The sequence below is a fragment of the Lutjanus erythropterus genome, chromosome 11 (assembly GCF_056507025.1).
Source record: "Lutjanus erythropterus isolate fLutEry1 chromosome 11, fLutEry1.hap2, whole genome shotgun sequence".
Taxonomy (NCBI): domain Eukaryota; kingdom Metazoa; phylum Chordata; class Actinopteri; order Lutjaniformes; family Lutjanidae; genus Lutjanus; species Lutjanus erythropterus.
The window spans coordinates 39,551,782-39,564,772 of record NC_139327.1 but is presented as its reverse complement, the minus strand read 5'-3'; the positions used below and the strand labels follow the sequence as shown (position 1 = coordinate 39,564,772).

The 12,991-nt window shown below is 40.6% G+C and overlaps 1 protein-coding gene and 4 non-coding genes across 6 annotated transcripts; 4 read left to right on the top strand and 1 right to left on the bottom strand.

Moving 5' to 3' along the window:
* Window positions 1-122: 122 nt before the first annotated feature.
* LOC146319529 (hepatic and glial cell adhesion molecule-like) lies at window positions 123-9,608 on the bottom strand. Of its 2 annotated transcripts, none has more exons than XM_084730467.1 (7): window positions 9,414-9,608; window positions 7,219-7,560; window positions 3,967-4,248; window positions 2,304-2,397; window positions 2,146-2,219; window positions 1,928-2,001; window positions 123-431 (listed from the first exon to the last, which is right to left on the bottom strand). In XM_084730467.1, the coding sequence occupies exons 1-7, from the start codon at window positions 9,574-9,576 to the stop codon at window positions 264-266; spliced, it is 1,197 nt and encodes a 398-aa protein (XP_084586593.1). In that variant the 5' UTR covers window positions 9,577-9,608; the 3' UTR covers window positions 123-263. The 2 variants fall into 2 exon arrangements, with proteins under 2 accessions (XP_084586593.1, XP_084586594.1); XM_084730468.1 differs by having other exon boundaries at window positions 298-565.
* A 1,278-nt stretch (window positions 9,609-10,886) lies between these two features.
* Window positions 10,887-10,975, top strand: trnay-gua (transfer RNA tyrosine (anticodon GUA)). The gene is given in 2 exon segments: window positions 10,887-10,923; window positions 10,940-10,975. It is a non-coding gene; the product is annotated as a tRNA-Tyr (tRNA).
* A 499-nt stretch (window positions 10,976-11,474) lies between these two features.
* trnay-gua (transfer RNA tyrosine (anticodon GUA)) lies at window positions 11,475-11,563 on the top strand. Its single transcript is given in 2 exon segments — window positions 11,475-11,511; window positions 11,528-11,563. It is a non-coding gene; the product is annotated as a tRNA-Tyr (tRNA).
* A 545-nt stretch (window positions 11,564-12,108) lies between these two features.
* Window positions 12,109-12,197, top strand: trnay-gua (transfer RNA tyrosine (anticodon GUA)). Its single transcript is given in 2 exon segments — window positions 12,109-12,145; window positions 12,162-12,197. It is a non-coding gene; the product is annotated as a tRNA-Tyr (tRNA).
* A 547-nt stretch (window positions 12,198-12,744) lies between these two features.
* trnay-gua (transfer RNA tyrosine (anticodon GUA)) lies at window positions 12,745-12,833 on the top strand. Its single transcript is given in 2 exon segments — window positions 12,745-12,781; window positions 12,798-12,833. It is a non-coding gene; the product is annotated as a tRNA-Tyr (tRNA).
* Window positions 12,834-12,991: the final 158 nt, after the last annotated feature.

The window sequence follows — 12,991 nt, the reverse complement described above, 5'->3', positions numbered from 1 at the left end:
GAACATATCTTCACACAGTTGAATCTCACCACCTTCTTGCCCATCAGACTGACTGCAGAATCTATGCCGTTTCTTTTTTTTTACTTTGTAGTTCCAGTAACCAACAACAGTAGTGGAAACGCAGACTTCAAAGCTGTTTAAAGTCTTGTCTGACATCACGCTACCTTCATATTTCTCTGCAGGCTGTGCCCCTAACCTGAAAACCAACTTATATTCAAGTTACAGTTCATTTTATTAAAACAGATCAACAGACAGTAATGACATTACTGTAAAATCCCAGAAAATGAACATTTTTGAGATCTTTCCAAAACTCCGGACAGATGTGCAGGAAGTTGCAGGGGTCGGGAGGGGTACACAGCAGTACACAGCAGGACGGTCCGACCTACATGATGGGATTTGTTGGGTTTAAACTGACGGGCCTTCAGGTACACCTGTGGAAGGAATGGACAGGGGACCCGTTGGTGAGAGAGCCGGTGTAGTTGGGCGAACTGGTGTAGCACGGCGGGTTGTCGAGTTCAGAATGAGATCCAATGCTGTTGCTGGAAGAGTCATCCATTGAGGGATCCTGCAAAACAGTCATGATTTCAGGTTTTCAAGTTTTCTGCTGATGATTACCAAGTAAAAGAAAGTTTATTAAAAACTGTGACTGTTAGAGCTGGGACTTCAAAACTGAACCAGACACCCAAATGTGGCAAAATGGAAAAAGTTTTTGCTGGAATATGTGCCGGGCAGCAGTTTTTTTTTATGACGTGTGTTTTTAGTGTGTAGTTGTACATACAACAAAACCAGGAGAGGGCAGCAAACACCACACAATGACAGCAGAATAAGTAATGTTTTTCTAGAGCTTTTTGTACTTAAACTTGTATTAAACAGCAGATAATTGACATTTGCTCTGTTAATATTGTTTAGATGAGTTATAATTCAGTTTGTGTTTGATATTAAGAGCTGTAATATGAATATGAATCATTCTGAGTTTCTTATTTCTGACAGTAAAGGGATGATTTTTGGTCCCGCCCACTGTAAATCAAAATGTGATTGGTTAATTCACCTGTCACTTTCTAAACAAACACAGGCTGTGTCCTTCTGTCCCAGTGATGAAGACCTAACCAATGAGTGAGCAGCTCTAACCTTTCTCTGCCTAGAGACAACAATGACAAAAAATCTGATTGGATAACTGTGTTTGGCTGTTTTCAGGACTAACTCTTTCATTTTTGAAGCAAAGCTGATAGAAAATTAGGTTTAAATTAGAATTAGAAGAGAAGAACCTGGTAATTAAATTAAATGAATCATTGAAACACTGATATGTTAAACCTGAAGGCCTAAAGGCCCTCAGGTTTCCTCTCTGGTAAATTACATTGTGCATAGCGAGCTAAGTGCCTGCTTAACTTGAAATGTTCCTCAAGGGAACTATTACATTAAGTTCCTATTATGTAAGTGGTAATCATACAAAACCCAATATTATTTTAATAAGCTGGTTAGCTGATCAACTGGACTGTTAAATCAATTATTGTACTGCTAAAGTTTGACTGACAACATGACACTGCCAAAAGAAAAAATAAAGAAAAGAACGACGGAGAGCATTGGGTTTGCTGAATTTTAAAAAGTGGACAAATAATTAAGAAACACAAAAAACAAAGTTGATAAAGTTTCCCCTAACTCAACAACTCACAAAACTTTTTTTTTTTAAGAGAGTCTGGTGATTCACTGTGGGCAAAACAAAGTATTCCTTTCATGCTGCATAATACTCTCTAAATCTCCGGCAGTATAGGGCACCCTGTGCGTAGCCTGCGAGGCAAAACCCAGGGTAAATAAAAAGTTAAAACACGTGCTGCTGCTTGAAGAACTCCTCCTGTGGACACCATCATTGCTTCCATGTTTTTGTATTGATACAGACTGTAATAAAATCATAGTGGAATGAGGTTGATACCTTTTGCTGCAGAATGTAAAGTGAAGTTACTGCATTTATTCCGTTATGATCTGTCATCTTTGGAAGCACATCATCTGTGGCAAAGAACAAAACATTGGACTGTCAGTCACACACATTTCTTCACAGAGATTATTCTAGTCCAAGTTTAGATTATCTGATCACTTGTCATATCATTTGTCATAATGTATTAGAATTAATTCAGTATAATGATATCATACCTCTGTGATTGATTGGTGAGCGATGGGAGTGGTCATAAAACCTGGAGAGAGGCTTTCTGGGTGGCTGTTTTGACCTAACAAAAACAAAATGGTGTCAGTGTATTCATGTTAGGTTATAATCTAACAGGGTTGGTTTAAAGCCTATTAGCAATTCTTACTTTTTGGAAGGCGTCCAGCAGGCACATACTGTTACCAGAGTGATGAGGAGGAAGATGCCTCCAGTGGAGAGGATGATATAAAGAGAACTTCTTCCTGTCAGGATACACATAATTACAATTAATTAATATTAGCAGCGAAAGAACAAAGGCAGAGCAGCTAGAGGCGTTTTTTTTTTTTTTTTTTTTTTTTTGCTTGATGCTAATGCACCCCGGGCGCCTCACGTTTTCGATGCTTGGAGCACTTTGCGTTTTTGCAGGAGGGCTCTGAACACCTCAAGTTAAAAAAAAAATCAGAGTGGAAAAGCACCGAAAGACATTTGCATTTTTTTGTCCCATTGTCCAATCAGATTATAAATTGAGAGATAAGCTTTCTGGGGTGGTGAGGATAACGTTTACAGATGCCTGCAGCCAACGACATGATTTTACCAACCGTAGTTACCAGGATTTGATCAGACGGGGTTGGTGTCGTTTTTATTCACATAAAGTGTAATAATATAACATACAGTTTGGTTTGTGTTAAGAAAAAAGTTAGCTTACTTTCAATTCCTTTCTAAAGGTTCCACACAGATCTCCATTTCTATGTGTCCATGTCCTCCGTGTGATCAGTGTGTCATGTGATCCACCTCTTTTGTCAGCAGCACGGTGGCGCAGCAGTAAGCACTTTTACCTCACAGAAAGAGGCCCTGGATTCACGTCCAGGGCCTCTTTCTGTGTGGTTTGCATGTTCTCCTGTGCTTGTGTGGGTTTCCTCTGTGTGCTCTGGTTTCCTCCACCATCAACAACATGTATGTCAGGTCATTTCTCCAGTCAGCACCCCTGACCGAGGCGCTGCCTTAGAACTGGTCTGTTTGGTCCCTGGTGCCTGTTGTGTCTGCAACGATTAATCTATTAACTGATTATTAAATCAATCACTCTTTCATTAGTCATTTTTTAATTTAAAAAAGTCAGAATCTTCTGATTTCTGCTTCTTAAATGTGATTTTTTTCTTTACTCCTCTCTGACTGTAACTGAATATCTTTGAGTTGTGGACTAAACAAGACATCTGAGGACGTCATCTTAGACTCTCATCAACATTTCCTGATATTTTATGGATCAAACAACTAATCGATTAATTGAAGGACTGATCGACAGATTGATCAATGATGGAAAACCATCATGAGTTGCGGCCCTACATCCTATATAACCTGCTGAGCCAATAGAAAACAATCACACAAACAATTACCAGACAAATAACTTCAATTTCAGTCAAGATTTTTTTTCATTATCAAGTTGACGCTCAGTGAAACGGCGACCTGACAGCATGTTGAGTGTGGAGAAGGTTTAAATCCGTTCAAATCAGTCCTCAGCCTGTTGTGATTCATACTGTGACTGACTGTTTGGTTGTAAAAAGGATGAAAATTATTTGTTGTCATGACAACAGTAAGATCTTGATTCATAACTTTACATTTTGAGTTTGAAACTTTCACCAAAAAAAAATCTGTGAATGGTTTTATTTCATATTGTTGGTAAATGACCATGACGGTATAAAAGAGAGAAGGAGGACGTCATGTTGAGCTCTAATCAACGTTTTCCACCATTTCCTGATATTTCATGGATCAAACAATTCATCAGTTAATTGAGAAAATAACTGTTGTCTCTTTAATGAACACACGGCGTCTCTTACTGTAGACGGTCAGTCTGATCGGCAGGCTCGTCATGTTGCCCACAGGATTCTCCACGACGCAGCTGTAGATGTCATCATCTGCCATCAGCACCCGCGTGATGGTCAAGAGCTTCTGGTCAGGTGACAGCACGAACCGCGTCAAATTGGTCAGTGGCTTTCCACCTTTGAACCACCTGTACGTGGTCCTGGTTCCATTGTCATGGGAGCAGTTGAGGACGACGTTTTCGCTGAGCTCCAGAACCGATGAAGCCTCCATGTGGATGTAGGGCCTGGATACAGCCTCTGGATATAAACACAAAAACAAAAAACAAACATGTTGTCCTCCATCTTTGATGTGGTGCGTGTGGCGACCCCGAGTTCTTAAACACAACATTTCAGAAAACAAAGTTTTTCAGAAGTTTAACAAACCAGAGGACGTACATTTACATTGAATTCTGACTGGATGATGATTCCACTTCCTCCAGTTTGTCTGTACCTTTACTGACTTATTTAAACCTGACAAACGTCCAGACAAACAAACTTATGAAGACTTCATTTTTAATGTTTTTCAATTTCAAATTTAATAAATTTTAAGCTGGTGTGGCAATTGAATATTTTCCATTTGTACTGTAATCATTTTTATTAAAATTTTAAACAATAAATCTTTTTTATTTCTTACCATTATCTGAAGTGGTAAATATATTTTTTGAAAATGTCTGCAAGTTATGTTTACATGGTTTACATCTGTTTTATGGCAAAAAGCATTTAAAAAAATTCTACCAACTGTCATCATAATGCATCCCACAGACAACTAAAGAGCCATGAAAGTTTTAGTGCATCAGTCGGCAGGGAGCTGCATTCTCAGCAGCAGAGTAGGAAGAAACGCAGACACAGACATTGTTGCTCCCTCCTACTCTTCCTCAGGATACAGGTGACCTTCACACAGGCATCTCTGTGGGCAGAGCTGATGCCATTCTTTCACTATTACGTGCACCACCGAGGTATTTTTCCACTGACATCCTCGTCTTTGAAAGCCTGCAGTTAAAGATTTGTCCCTGTTGAAGAGGTTAGAGGTGAGTTTGAGCCACCAGACGTCCTGATGCACAAGGAGTCAAGGAGGCTGATGGTGCCAGAACTGCAGATTTTACCACAACTGTTAAAACGTATGTTTTTAGAGAAGGAATTCAGAATGCATAGAAGACAGGTCAGCTCATGCCTGTGATCAGTACACCCACACACAATTTAATTAGTTTTAATTCCTCTGTGTTAGTCGCGACAGGGCTGCATTCAAGTCAAATCAACTTTTGTCTCACTCACTGTGGTCTCCTCAGTCTTACTGTAGAGCTGCTGTCTATAATAGCTAGTTCTGGTATCATTGGTAATTACTGAATTATTTCATATTAAAATGGCTGCTGTGAAAAATGTCTATTCCCAGCATTGTTCTTTCTAACTGCAAGCTGGACAGAGGCCCAATCAGCCGAAGTTAAAACACCTGTGTTTTGTGAACATGTGCATTTGTTGTGCCACTGTCAGTCAGAGGAGAGTAAATCATTATTTCACTTTTGATGGAGGAAGGTTAGTAGCTCACCCCTGCATCCAGTCTTTGAGCAACGCTCAGCTAAACACGTCCTTGAATTATCTTTGTATTCCCTTTCAGCCAACGGTGGTGAGTCAGCAGCACAAATAACTCTCAGGAGCAGAACATCAAACTTAGAAATATCTCTTATAGCTGCCATCAATCAGACTCAGCTTCTGAACATACAGCAGAGGACTGTAGAGGATTGATGCACAAGGATTTTCAGCTTTATCTCTGGGCATGGGGAGAAACATGCAGCTTGAAAATATGATCAGTTTCCCACAATCATCCACCAGACTGGTGCTCAACAAGTCACCATGAACTGGGAGGTGTGATGGTTAGAGATTCTACTGCTTGAGAGGTTTTTTAATGTAATTTTTCCGAAGAAGAAGAAGAAGCATACTTTAGTAATTCCCTAGGAGACACATGCACAAACAGGACCTATAGTGGTGCATCGGAGAGATGTCAGAGCAAGGAGGCTGCATACATGCAGTCAGGCACCCCAAGGCAAGTCCTTACAAACTGAGCTACTGCCCCATACCGCCCCTAAACAGTTGGCCCTTTTCACCACACAGAGCTGGCCTGGCTCGACTTGGTTTGACTCGGCCCGTCAGCTCAGCACGGCAGGGGTTTGCATCTCATTACAACAGAGCTACACTGCTTTATGGTGTGTCTTTTAACTGAAGATGACCTTGAGGACGCTTGAGTCAAGCAGCTGTAAAGCGGTGGCTAAACCATTGAGGCATGGTTTGACTCGGCACGGCCAAAAACACCAGTGGAAAAGCCCCAGTACAGTCAGACACCCCAAGCAGTTAGGGGTCACATGCCTTGCTCAAGGGCACCTCAGCAGTGCGCTGCAGGAGAACTGGCAACACTGGGTTTGTCCACCAACACAACAGGTCACAAAACTGTGATCAAACTAAGAAGTGCTGATCAGATATGAATCAAGATTCTGTTGCTGTTTGGGGAAATATGTTTTTGTGTACCATTCAGCTGTAAAATGATAAAGTCTGTGAACTGGCCACCATGATGCAAATGGAAGAGCCAGAATCCAAGCACCACCCAACTTGCAATCTGTCACCTACCAGCCGTGGCTTTTAGTGATCTGGTGCGTCTAGATGTGTCCTTGGTGGATTCTGTGTGTCTGCACCAGAGACACAAATAAAGACTTATTTCCATAACCTCATATTACGATTTTAAGTCAGTCCAAGAAACAAAATATCCCAAATGCAAGCACTGCCGCCTTGTGCTGCTGATCTCATTTGGAGCAGTGATCAGCCTTGGAGTTGAGTCTCCGCCCACTCAGCCTTCCAACTCAATCGTGAGCAGAGCTCAGTTGGCAATCATGACATGAAACCCCCTTTCATCAGAAAAACACTTGAACAAACACCAGTGTGATAAAAACTACATAAAATGACATCTTATTTAACATGTACTTTGATTGTCTAGTTTGGTCCATGTTCTGTCTGTTGATTTATGACCTACACTGCAGCCAGCCAGCAGGGGGCGACTGAGATGCTTTGACTTCACTTTTGGGGAGCTCTCATTTTGTCCATTTCTAATATGTCAATGATCTGCACCTTTAATTTGGACTTGAGTCTCAGTCAAAGCGAGCTGCTTTCTGTGACACTGTTTCAGATTAAAGCTCGTATCCTTACATTAACTTTAGAATCGTACAGTAGAACTCGTCCTCCTACCGTCCACAGTGAGTGTGATGCTGCCCTCGCCTGTAAAGGTATCATCTGTGATGGAGATCTCCACGTCATAAACTCCGTCATCAGACAGTCTGAGGTTGTGGAGAAGCAGAGTCCCGTTCTCAAAGACCAGGATGCGGTCACGATACTCGGGCCTCAGGGTGCCGATGATGTCGGTCCCGATCGACTGGACAACAGTAACGTCCTTTTCCCTCTTGAGCTGCCACTTGATGACTGGCAGGTCGAGGCTAAAACTACTGTAGCGGACAGACATGAGGGCCTCCCCTCCTACTGTACCTCTGACGAGAGCGTTGGGGATAGTCATGTTCACTGCCAGAACCCCACCTGCAGAGAAACACAAGAAAGGCTCCTGATTTAGGTGTCCACAACATTTCAGCACAGCACTTCTACAAGTTTAATGATGCCACACTGAGTTTTAACCTTATATTTTGATTTTTTCCATTTTCATTGTAAATAAAAGGAATAAAAAACTCCACTATTCATAATAAATCACCATTTAAAAAAAAATAGCATTTATTTAAGTTATCATTAACAACACTGGCAACCTGAGAGGAAGAACTTATGTCAGACATTGTTTTTATGAGTTAATAGAGCATTGGTAATTTTATTACATAATCCTGATTACATGTAATCCATCACTACCCAACCCTGGTTATTTCAACCTGACTTGTAATGTTGATATTGGACAATTCTGCAAATCTGCACATTGTTAACATCCAGGAAAACTTTAACATTATTAATTTGTATATAAGCTACACATCCACCACCCCTAACCTCTCGCCTTTACATTTTGTCTTGCTGCACAAATGATGCACCCCTTCATGCACTGGCACTGAGCCTTGGCCTAAGTACATTGTGCACTGTGGAACAATAGTTCTTAACACTTATTGCACACAGGCAAGATGTAAAAAGTCTTCATTACTCACTTGTCAACATCAGTTTTTAGTTTTTGTTTCAACTACAGTGGGTGATTTAGAAGTTAGCTGAAGGCTAGTGTGGGCACCACGCCCCATCACTGCTGTATACTGGAGCCAGTTTGCATGGCAGATCCACATTACCATGGTAACAGCTGTCAGTCCTTGGGATGGGCCCGCATGAGCCAACAAAAGTGGGGATTGTTTGTTCAAATTTCCTTCTTGGCAGTTCATGAAAAAAACACTGGGAGCCATCCAGATGCCATGCTAGCTCTGCAGAAACAGAGCAGCTCAGTGACTCTGCTGCGAGCCACAACAATGGCAGGACAGTGACAGAGACACAGCTGAAAATAACCAAACATCTGAAAAACACGGGTTCTGGTACAGCCTGTATGCACAATTACTGTATTACTTACAAAGGGTGGGCACAGGACTGTAAAAGCACCCACACAGACTGATGCAATCCAATACCACAACAACAAATACTACCTTTGTGATCCCTGTAATGTTCAGTTTTCAGAGTGTTATCAATCTAACTCTATATTTTGTGATGCCAGAAATGTGGTTATGTTGAACATGGTACAAAATTATGCATAACACTGAAAAAACAACAACAAATAAATAATGATAAATCTCACATTGTGTCAAGCCTAGTTGATGTTCCATTTGTATTTATTTTAATTATTCAAACTTTAAAATCACCATCCAGTTTGCTCCTGTTGTTGGTGTTTTCCTCCAACCACTAGCAAGTATTGTGAAACATAGATTATACTGAGTGTTTATTGCCATAATTTAAATTACATTTTTAATCATATATTTCTGTATTTTATTGACAATTTTCTATTTTCTATTTATGCTTCTTAAATTTGTACTTGCTTTCATCTTTCTTTATACTTTTTATTTACTTTCTTTATTGTTATGCACCAAATTGCCAAGGCACATTCCTCATATGTGCACTTGGCAATAAACCTGATTTTCTGCATTTGCTGCATTTGTAAGGAGCAAAACACACCTACAATTTGTTTGTTTTTCTGATCCCGCCATACTGAAACAAACAAAAAAACACAGAAAACACATATTTGGCAGCAATTAGACTTCATTAATCAGCTGTAATCTATGCATGAACTTAATTTTTGCAGAATCTTTCAGATGTAAACATGCAAGTTTAACATTAGATCATTTTTAGGCAAAACTATGTCTATGTCTCATCTATACATATCAGCAAAACCTAAAGCAAATTCTTAAGTAGAAAATGTGACCTACCTGAATTGAAGGAACCAAGATACACAAGCAATAAAATCTGCAAAATTATTTTGGCTTTTGAAGAAGCCTCCCTCTCTGCCTTCATCTTGGGTCTCAAGCTTTGTTTTCGTCCCAGACAACCAGCATGATTTGAGACTCTGGGCTGGACAGAGAACACAGTCATTCATTCAGGCTCTGCTGGGACTGAGTACATGTTGTTCTCAAAAGCCAATGTAGAAGCCGGGACAAAAGTGCGTGTGTGTCTGCATGTCCGCTTCCTTAGTTCAGTTAGCTTTAATGTGCGCTACAGTGGGTGACATATTCATAAACAGAGCAAAAGCATTAACACAGTCGTGAGAGGGGACAGTGTTCGTCACCCCACAATATGAGTGACTCACTGTAGTTTAAACAAACATGAATTTGATTGTTTGTCAGACTTGAAGCTAAACTTTTGTATAATTGGGAGTGGCTTCAGAGAAAAGGCCGTGGAGTGATTAAAATAGAAGAAAAAAGTTTATCCCCTGCATCCTCTGCAAATCATGAATGCACCCGGTAAATGTAACCACAAACATCACAATAAATTTTTATTTTTCCACATTGTGGTCCAACATTTGTATTAGAGGAAACCTCAAGGGCTCAACAACACATGAGGATTATCTGGGGATCATGTGTTGTAGATTTTATCTTTTGCCCATACATCAAAAGGAGAAAGTACACAAAGTCCAAATGTCCACTGAAACTAGTTTAATGAAACTTGGACAAGAGAATGAAAGATTAATCAGTACACGCTTTATCCTCATGTTCCCTTCAATTCTGGAGTTGCGGTCCTCCAGGATAGTCTTTTCACAGATAATGCCATAAATAATCTATGCCCAAATATGGTCAGACCCAACACTTTTAAAGCATATCGAATTAGACTATTGGTCAGCAAATCCAAAACACAGGAAGTAAGAATGTACAAGGTCAACCTTCTGCTCCCATTCCTCAGTGTCACCGATATCCAGTCCCCAATAAAAGTTACATCTGCTCCATTCAGAGAGACAAGAGACATCGCCGACCTTGGTCACCATAGCAACACTATCAGGGACTACCTCTTGTTTTCCCAAACAGGAAGAGACAGCTGCATCTACTGTCTAGAAGGGAGACAGTGTGTCTGTGAAGAATTAGTGCAGGCCTCCCAGTGACTTCATGGACTTGGTTTGTGTATGATGTATGATACTGTAGCATCTTCTCATGAACGACACTGTTAGACGAGCAGATGGACCAACTTAACGTTCAACCAACTGACCAACCAGCCAACACAACCATCCTTATACCCCACTAACAGGGAAATAAATGTTTGTTTTAACCGTATTCTGTTGCTGTGTCCATGACAAACACAATGTAAAACCAGGTAATGAAATCTCAATTTGATGTACTCACAGTTTTTCCTTTTAGCACAGTCCCTGTAACTTTTCATTTTTACTTTTGTAACTGATTTCAGACAGTGTGTTCCCTTCGATAGCTCAGTTGGTAGAGCGGAGGACTGTAGGTCGTCACTGACAGGTATCCTTAGGTCGCTGGTTCAACTCCGGCTCGAAGGATGAGCTTTTCATGGGTTTAAAGTTTGTGTCTGAAGTGATGCAAAAGTGATCAGTTTCACAGGTGTGGATTTCATTGCCTGATTGGTTCATTAACAAAAAGCTGTGGCTCATTAAGTGGTGACAATGCAACAGTGAAAAAGCAGCTGTGATACTGAATGACTTCAGGCAGGTAGATGTGACTTTATCTAAATTTAAGGATGTGCTTCTTACCTTTATCTTTCAGCAATTTCTGACTCTAAGGCCGCCGTCTTTGTCCTTTTGAGTGTCTTGTTCAGATTAGAAAGATGGAAAAGCATTTTTTTTAGAGACGTGGGTTTCGTTGTTTGTTCTGGTCAGACAAAAATCATATTTTCCCATGTCGAGTGGTACATTAAGTGACCAGCCACAATCTTCAGTAAGTTTGTTGTGGTTGTAACAGTATTAAATCAGAAATGACCGTATGTAGAGGTGGGTTTTTGTCACATCCCTGTAACTCTGTGGGATGGTTAAGTGTGTGTTCCCTTCGATAGCTCAGTTGGTAGAGCGGAGGACTGTAGGTTGTCACTGACAGGTATCCTTAGGTCGCTGGTTCAACTCCGGCTCGAAGGATGAGCTTTTCATGGGTTTCACAGTTTGTGTCTGGAGAGATGCAAAAGTGATCAATTATGCAGGTGTGGACGTCATTACTTGATTGGTTTGAAAAGAAAAAGCTTGTCCACATCCAGTGGTTCATCGAGTGAAGAATATCAGTGTTGTTGTGTATGTAACACTGTAAGAAAGAAGAGATCTCAAATGACTGCAAGTAGATAATTGCAACATCCATTATCTGAATTTAAAGAGGTACTTCTTATCTTTATCATCCAGGTAACTCCAGCTCAAAGGCCATGCCTGTCGTCCGAGTCCTTTGGTGTCTGTTCAGGTTAGAAAGATGCAAAGGCAATTTTTGTCGCAGCTGTGGGTTATAGTTCTTGATTTTCTTCAGGCAAAAATACAAGCTTTCCAAGGTCTCATGGTACATTAAGCGGCCAGTTTCAATCTGTATCAAATTAGTTGTAAAAGTAACTGTATTGAATGAGCTAATACTGTATGTAGAGTAAGACAGGTGGCTGTTGGTGATGCTCCTGTAATTCTTTCAGATTTTTTACTGTGTGTTCCCTTCGATAGCTCAGCTGGTAGAGCGGAGGACTGTAGGTTGTCACTGACAGGTATCCTTAGGTCGCTGGTTCAACTCCGGCTCGAAGGATGAGCTTTTCATGGGTTTACAGTTTGTGTCTGGAGAGATGCAAAAGTGATCAGTTACACAGGTGTGGATTTCATTGCCTGATTGGTTTGTTAGGAAAAAAACTCGTCCACATCTTGTGGGTCTCTAAGTGTTGATACATATGCAACATGCCAAGAAGTGGTTGTGATCTTCCTGTGTAGTTGCTCTCTAAAGACTTTAAGCAGCTTCTTGCTCCATTCATCATCTGAGTTTAAGCAAATACTTGTTCCCTTTTCCCTTACATATCTGTGACTCGAAGGCTTTGCCTTTTCTCGTTTTCCTTCTGTTGCCATTTCAGATTTAAAAGCTTGTGAAGGCAAGTTTAGTCAGAGCTGTGTGTTTCACTGTTGGATTTGTTAGGACAAAAACAAAAGATTTCCCAGGTCTCATGGTACATTAAGTGGCTGGCTTCCATCTTTATTCAATTTATTGTAAAAGTAAGAATATTAAATGACCCAATGCTCTATGTATAGTAAGACAGATGACTGTCATGTCAGTGTAACTCTGTGGGATGGTTAAGTGTGTGTTCCCTTCGATAGCTCAGTTGGTAGAGCAGAGGACTGTAGGTTGTCACTGAGAGGTATCCTTAGGTCGCTGGTTCAACTCCGGCTCGAAGGATGAGCTTTTCATGGGTTTACAATTTCATTGTATTTAGATTTCAGAAATGCAAAAGCAATTCAGATGTGTGGATGTTCATGCTTCTTTAGTTTGGAAAGAAATAGCTTGTCCATTCACAGTTGTACATTAAGTGACCAATGTCAACATATGCAACATGG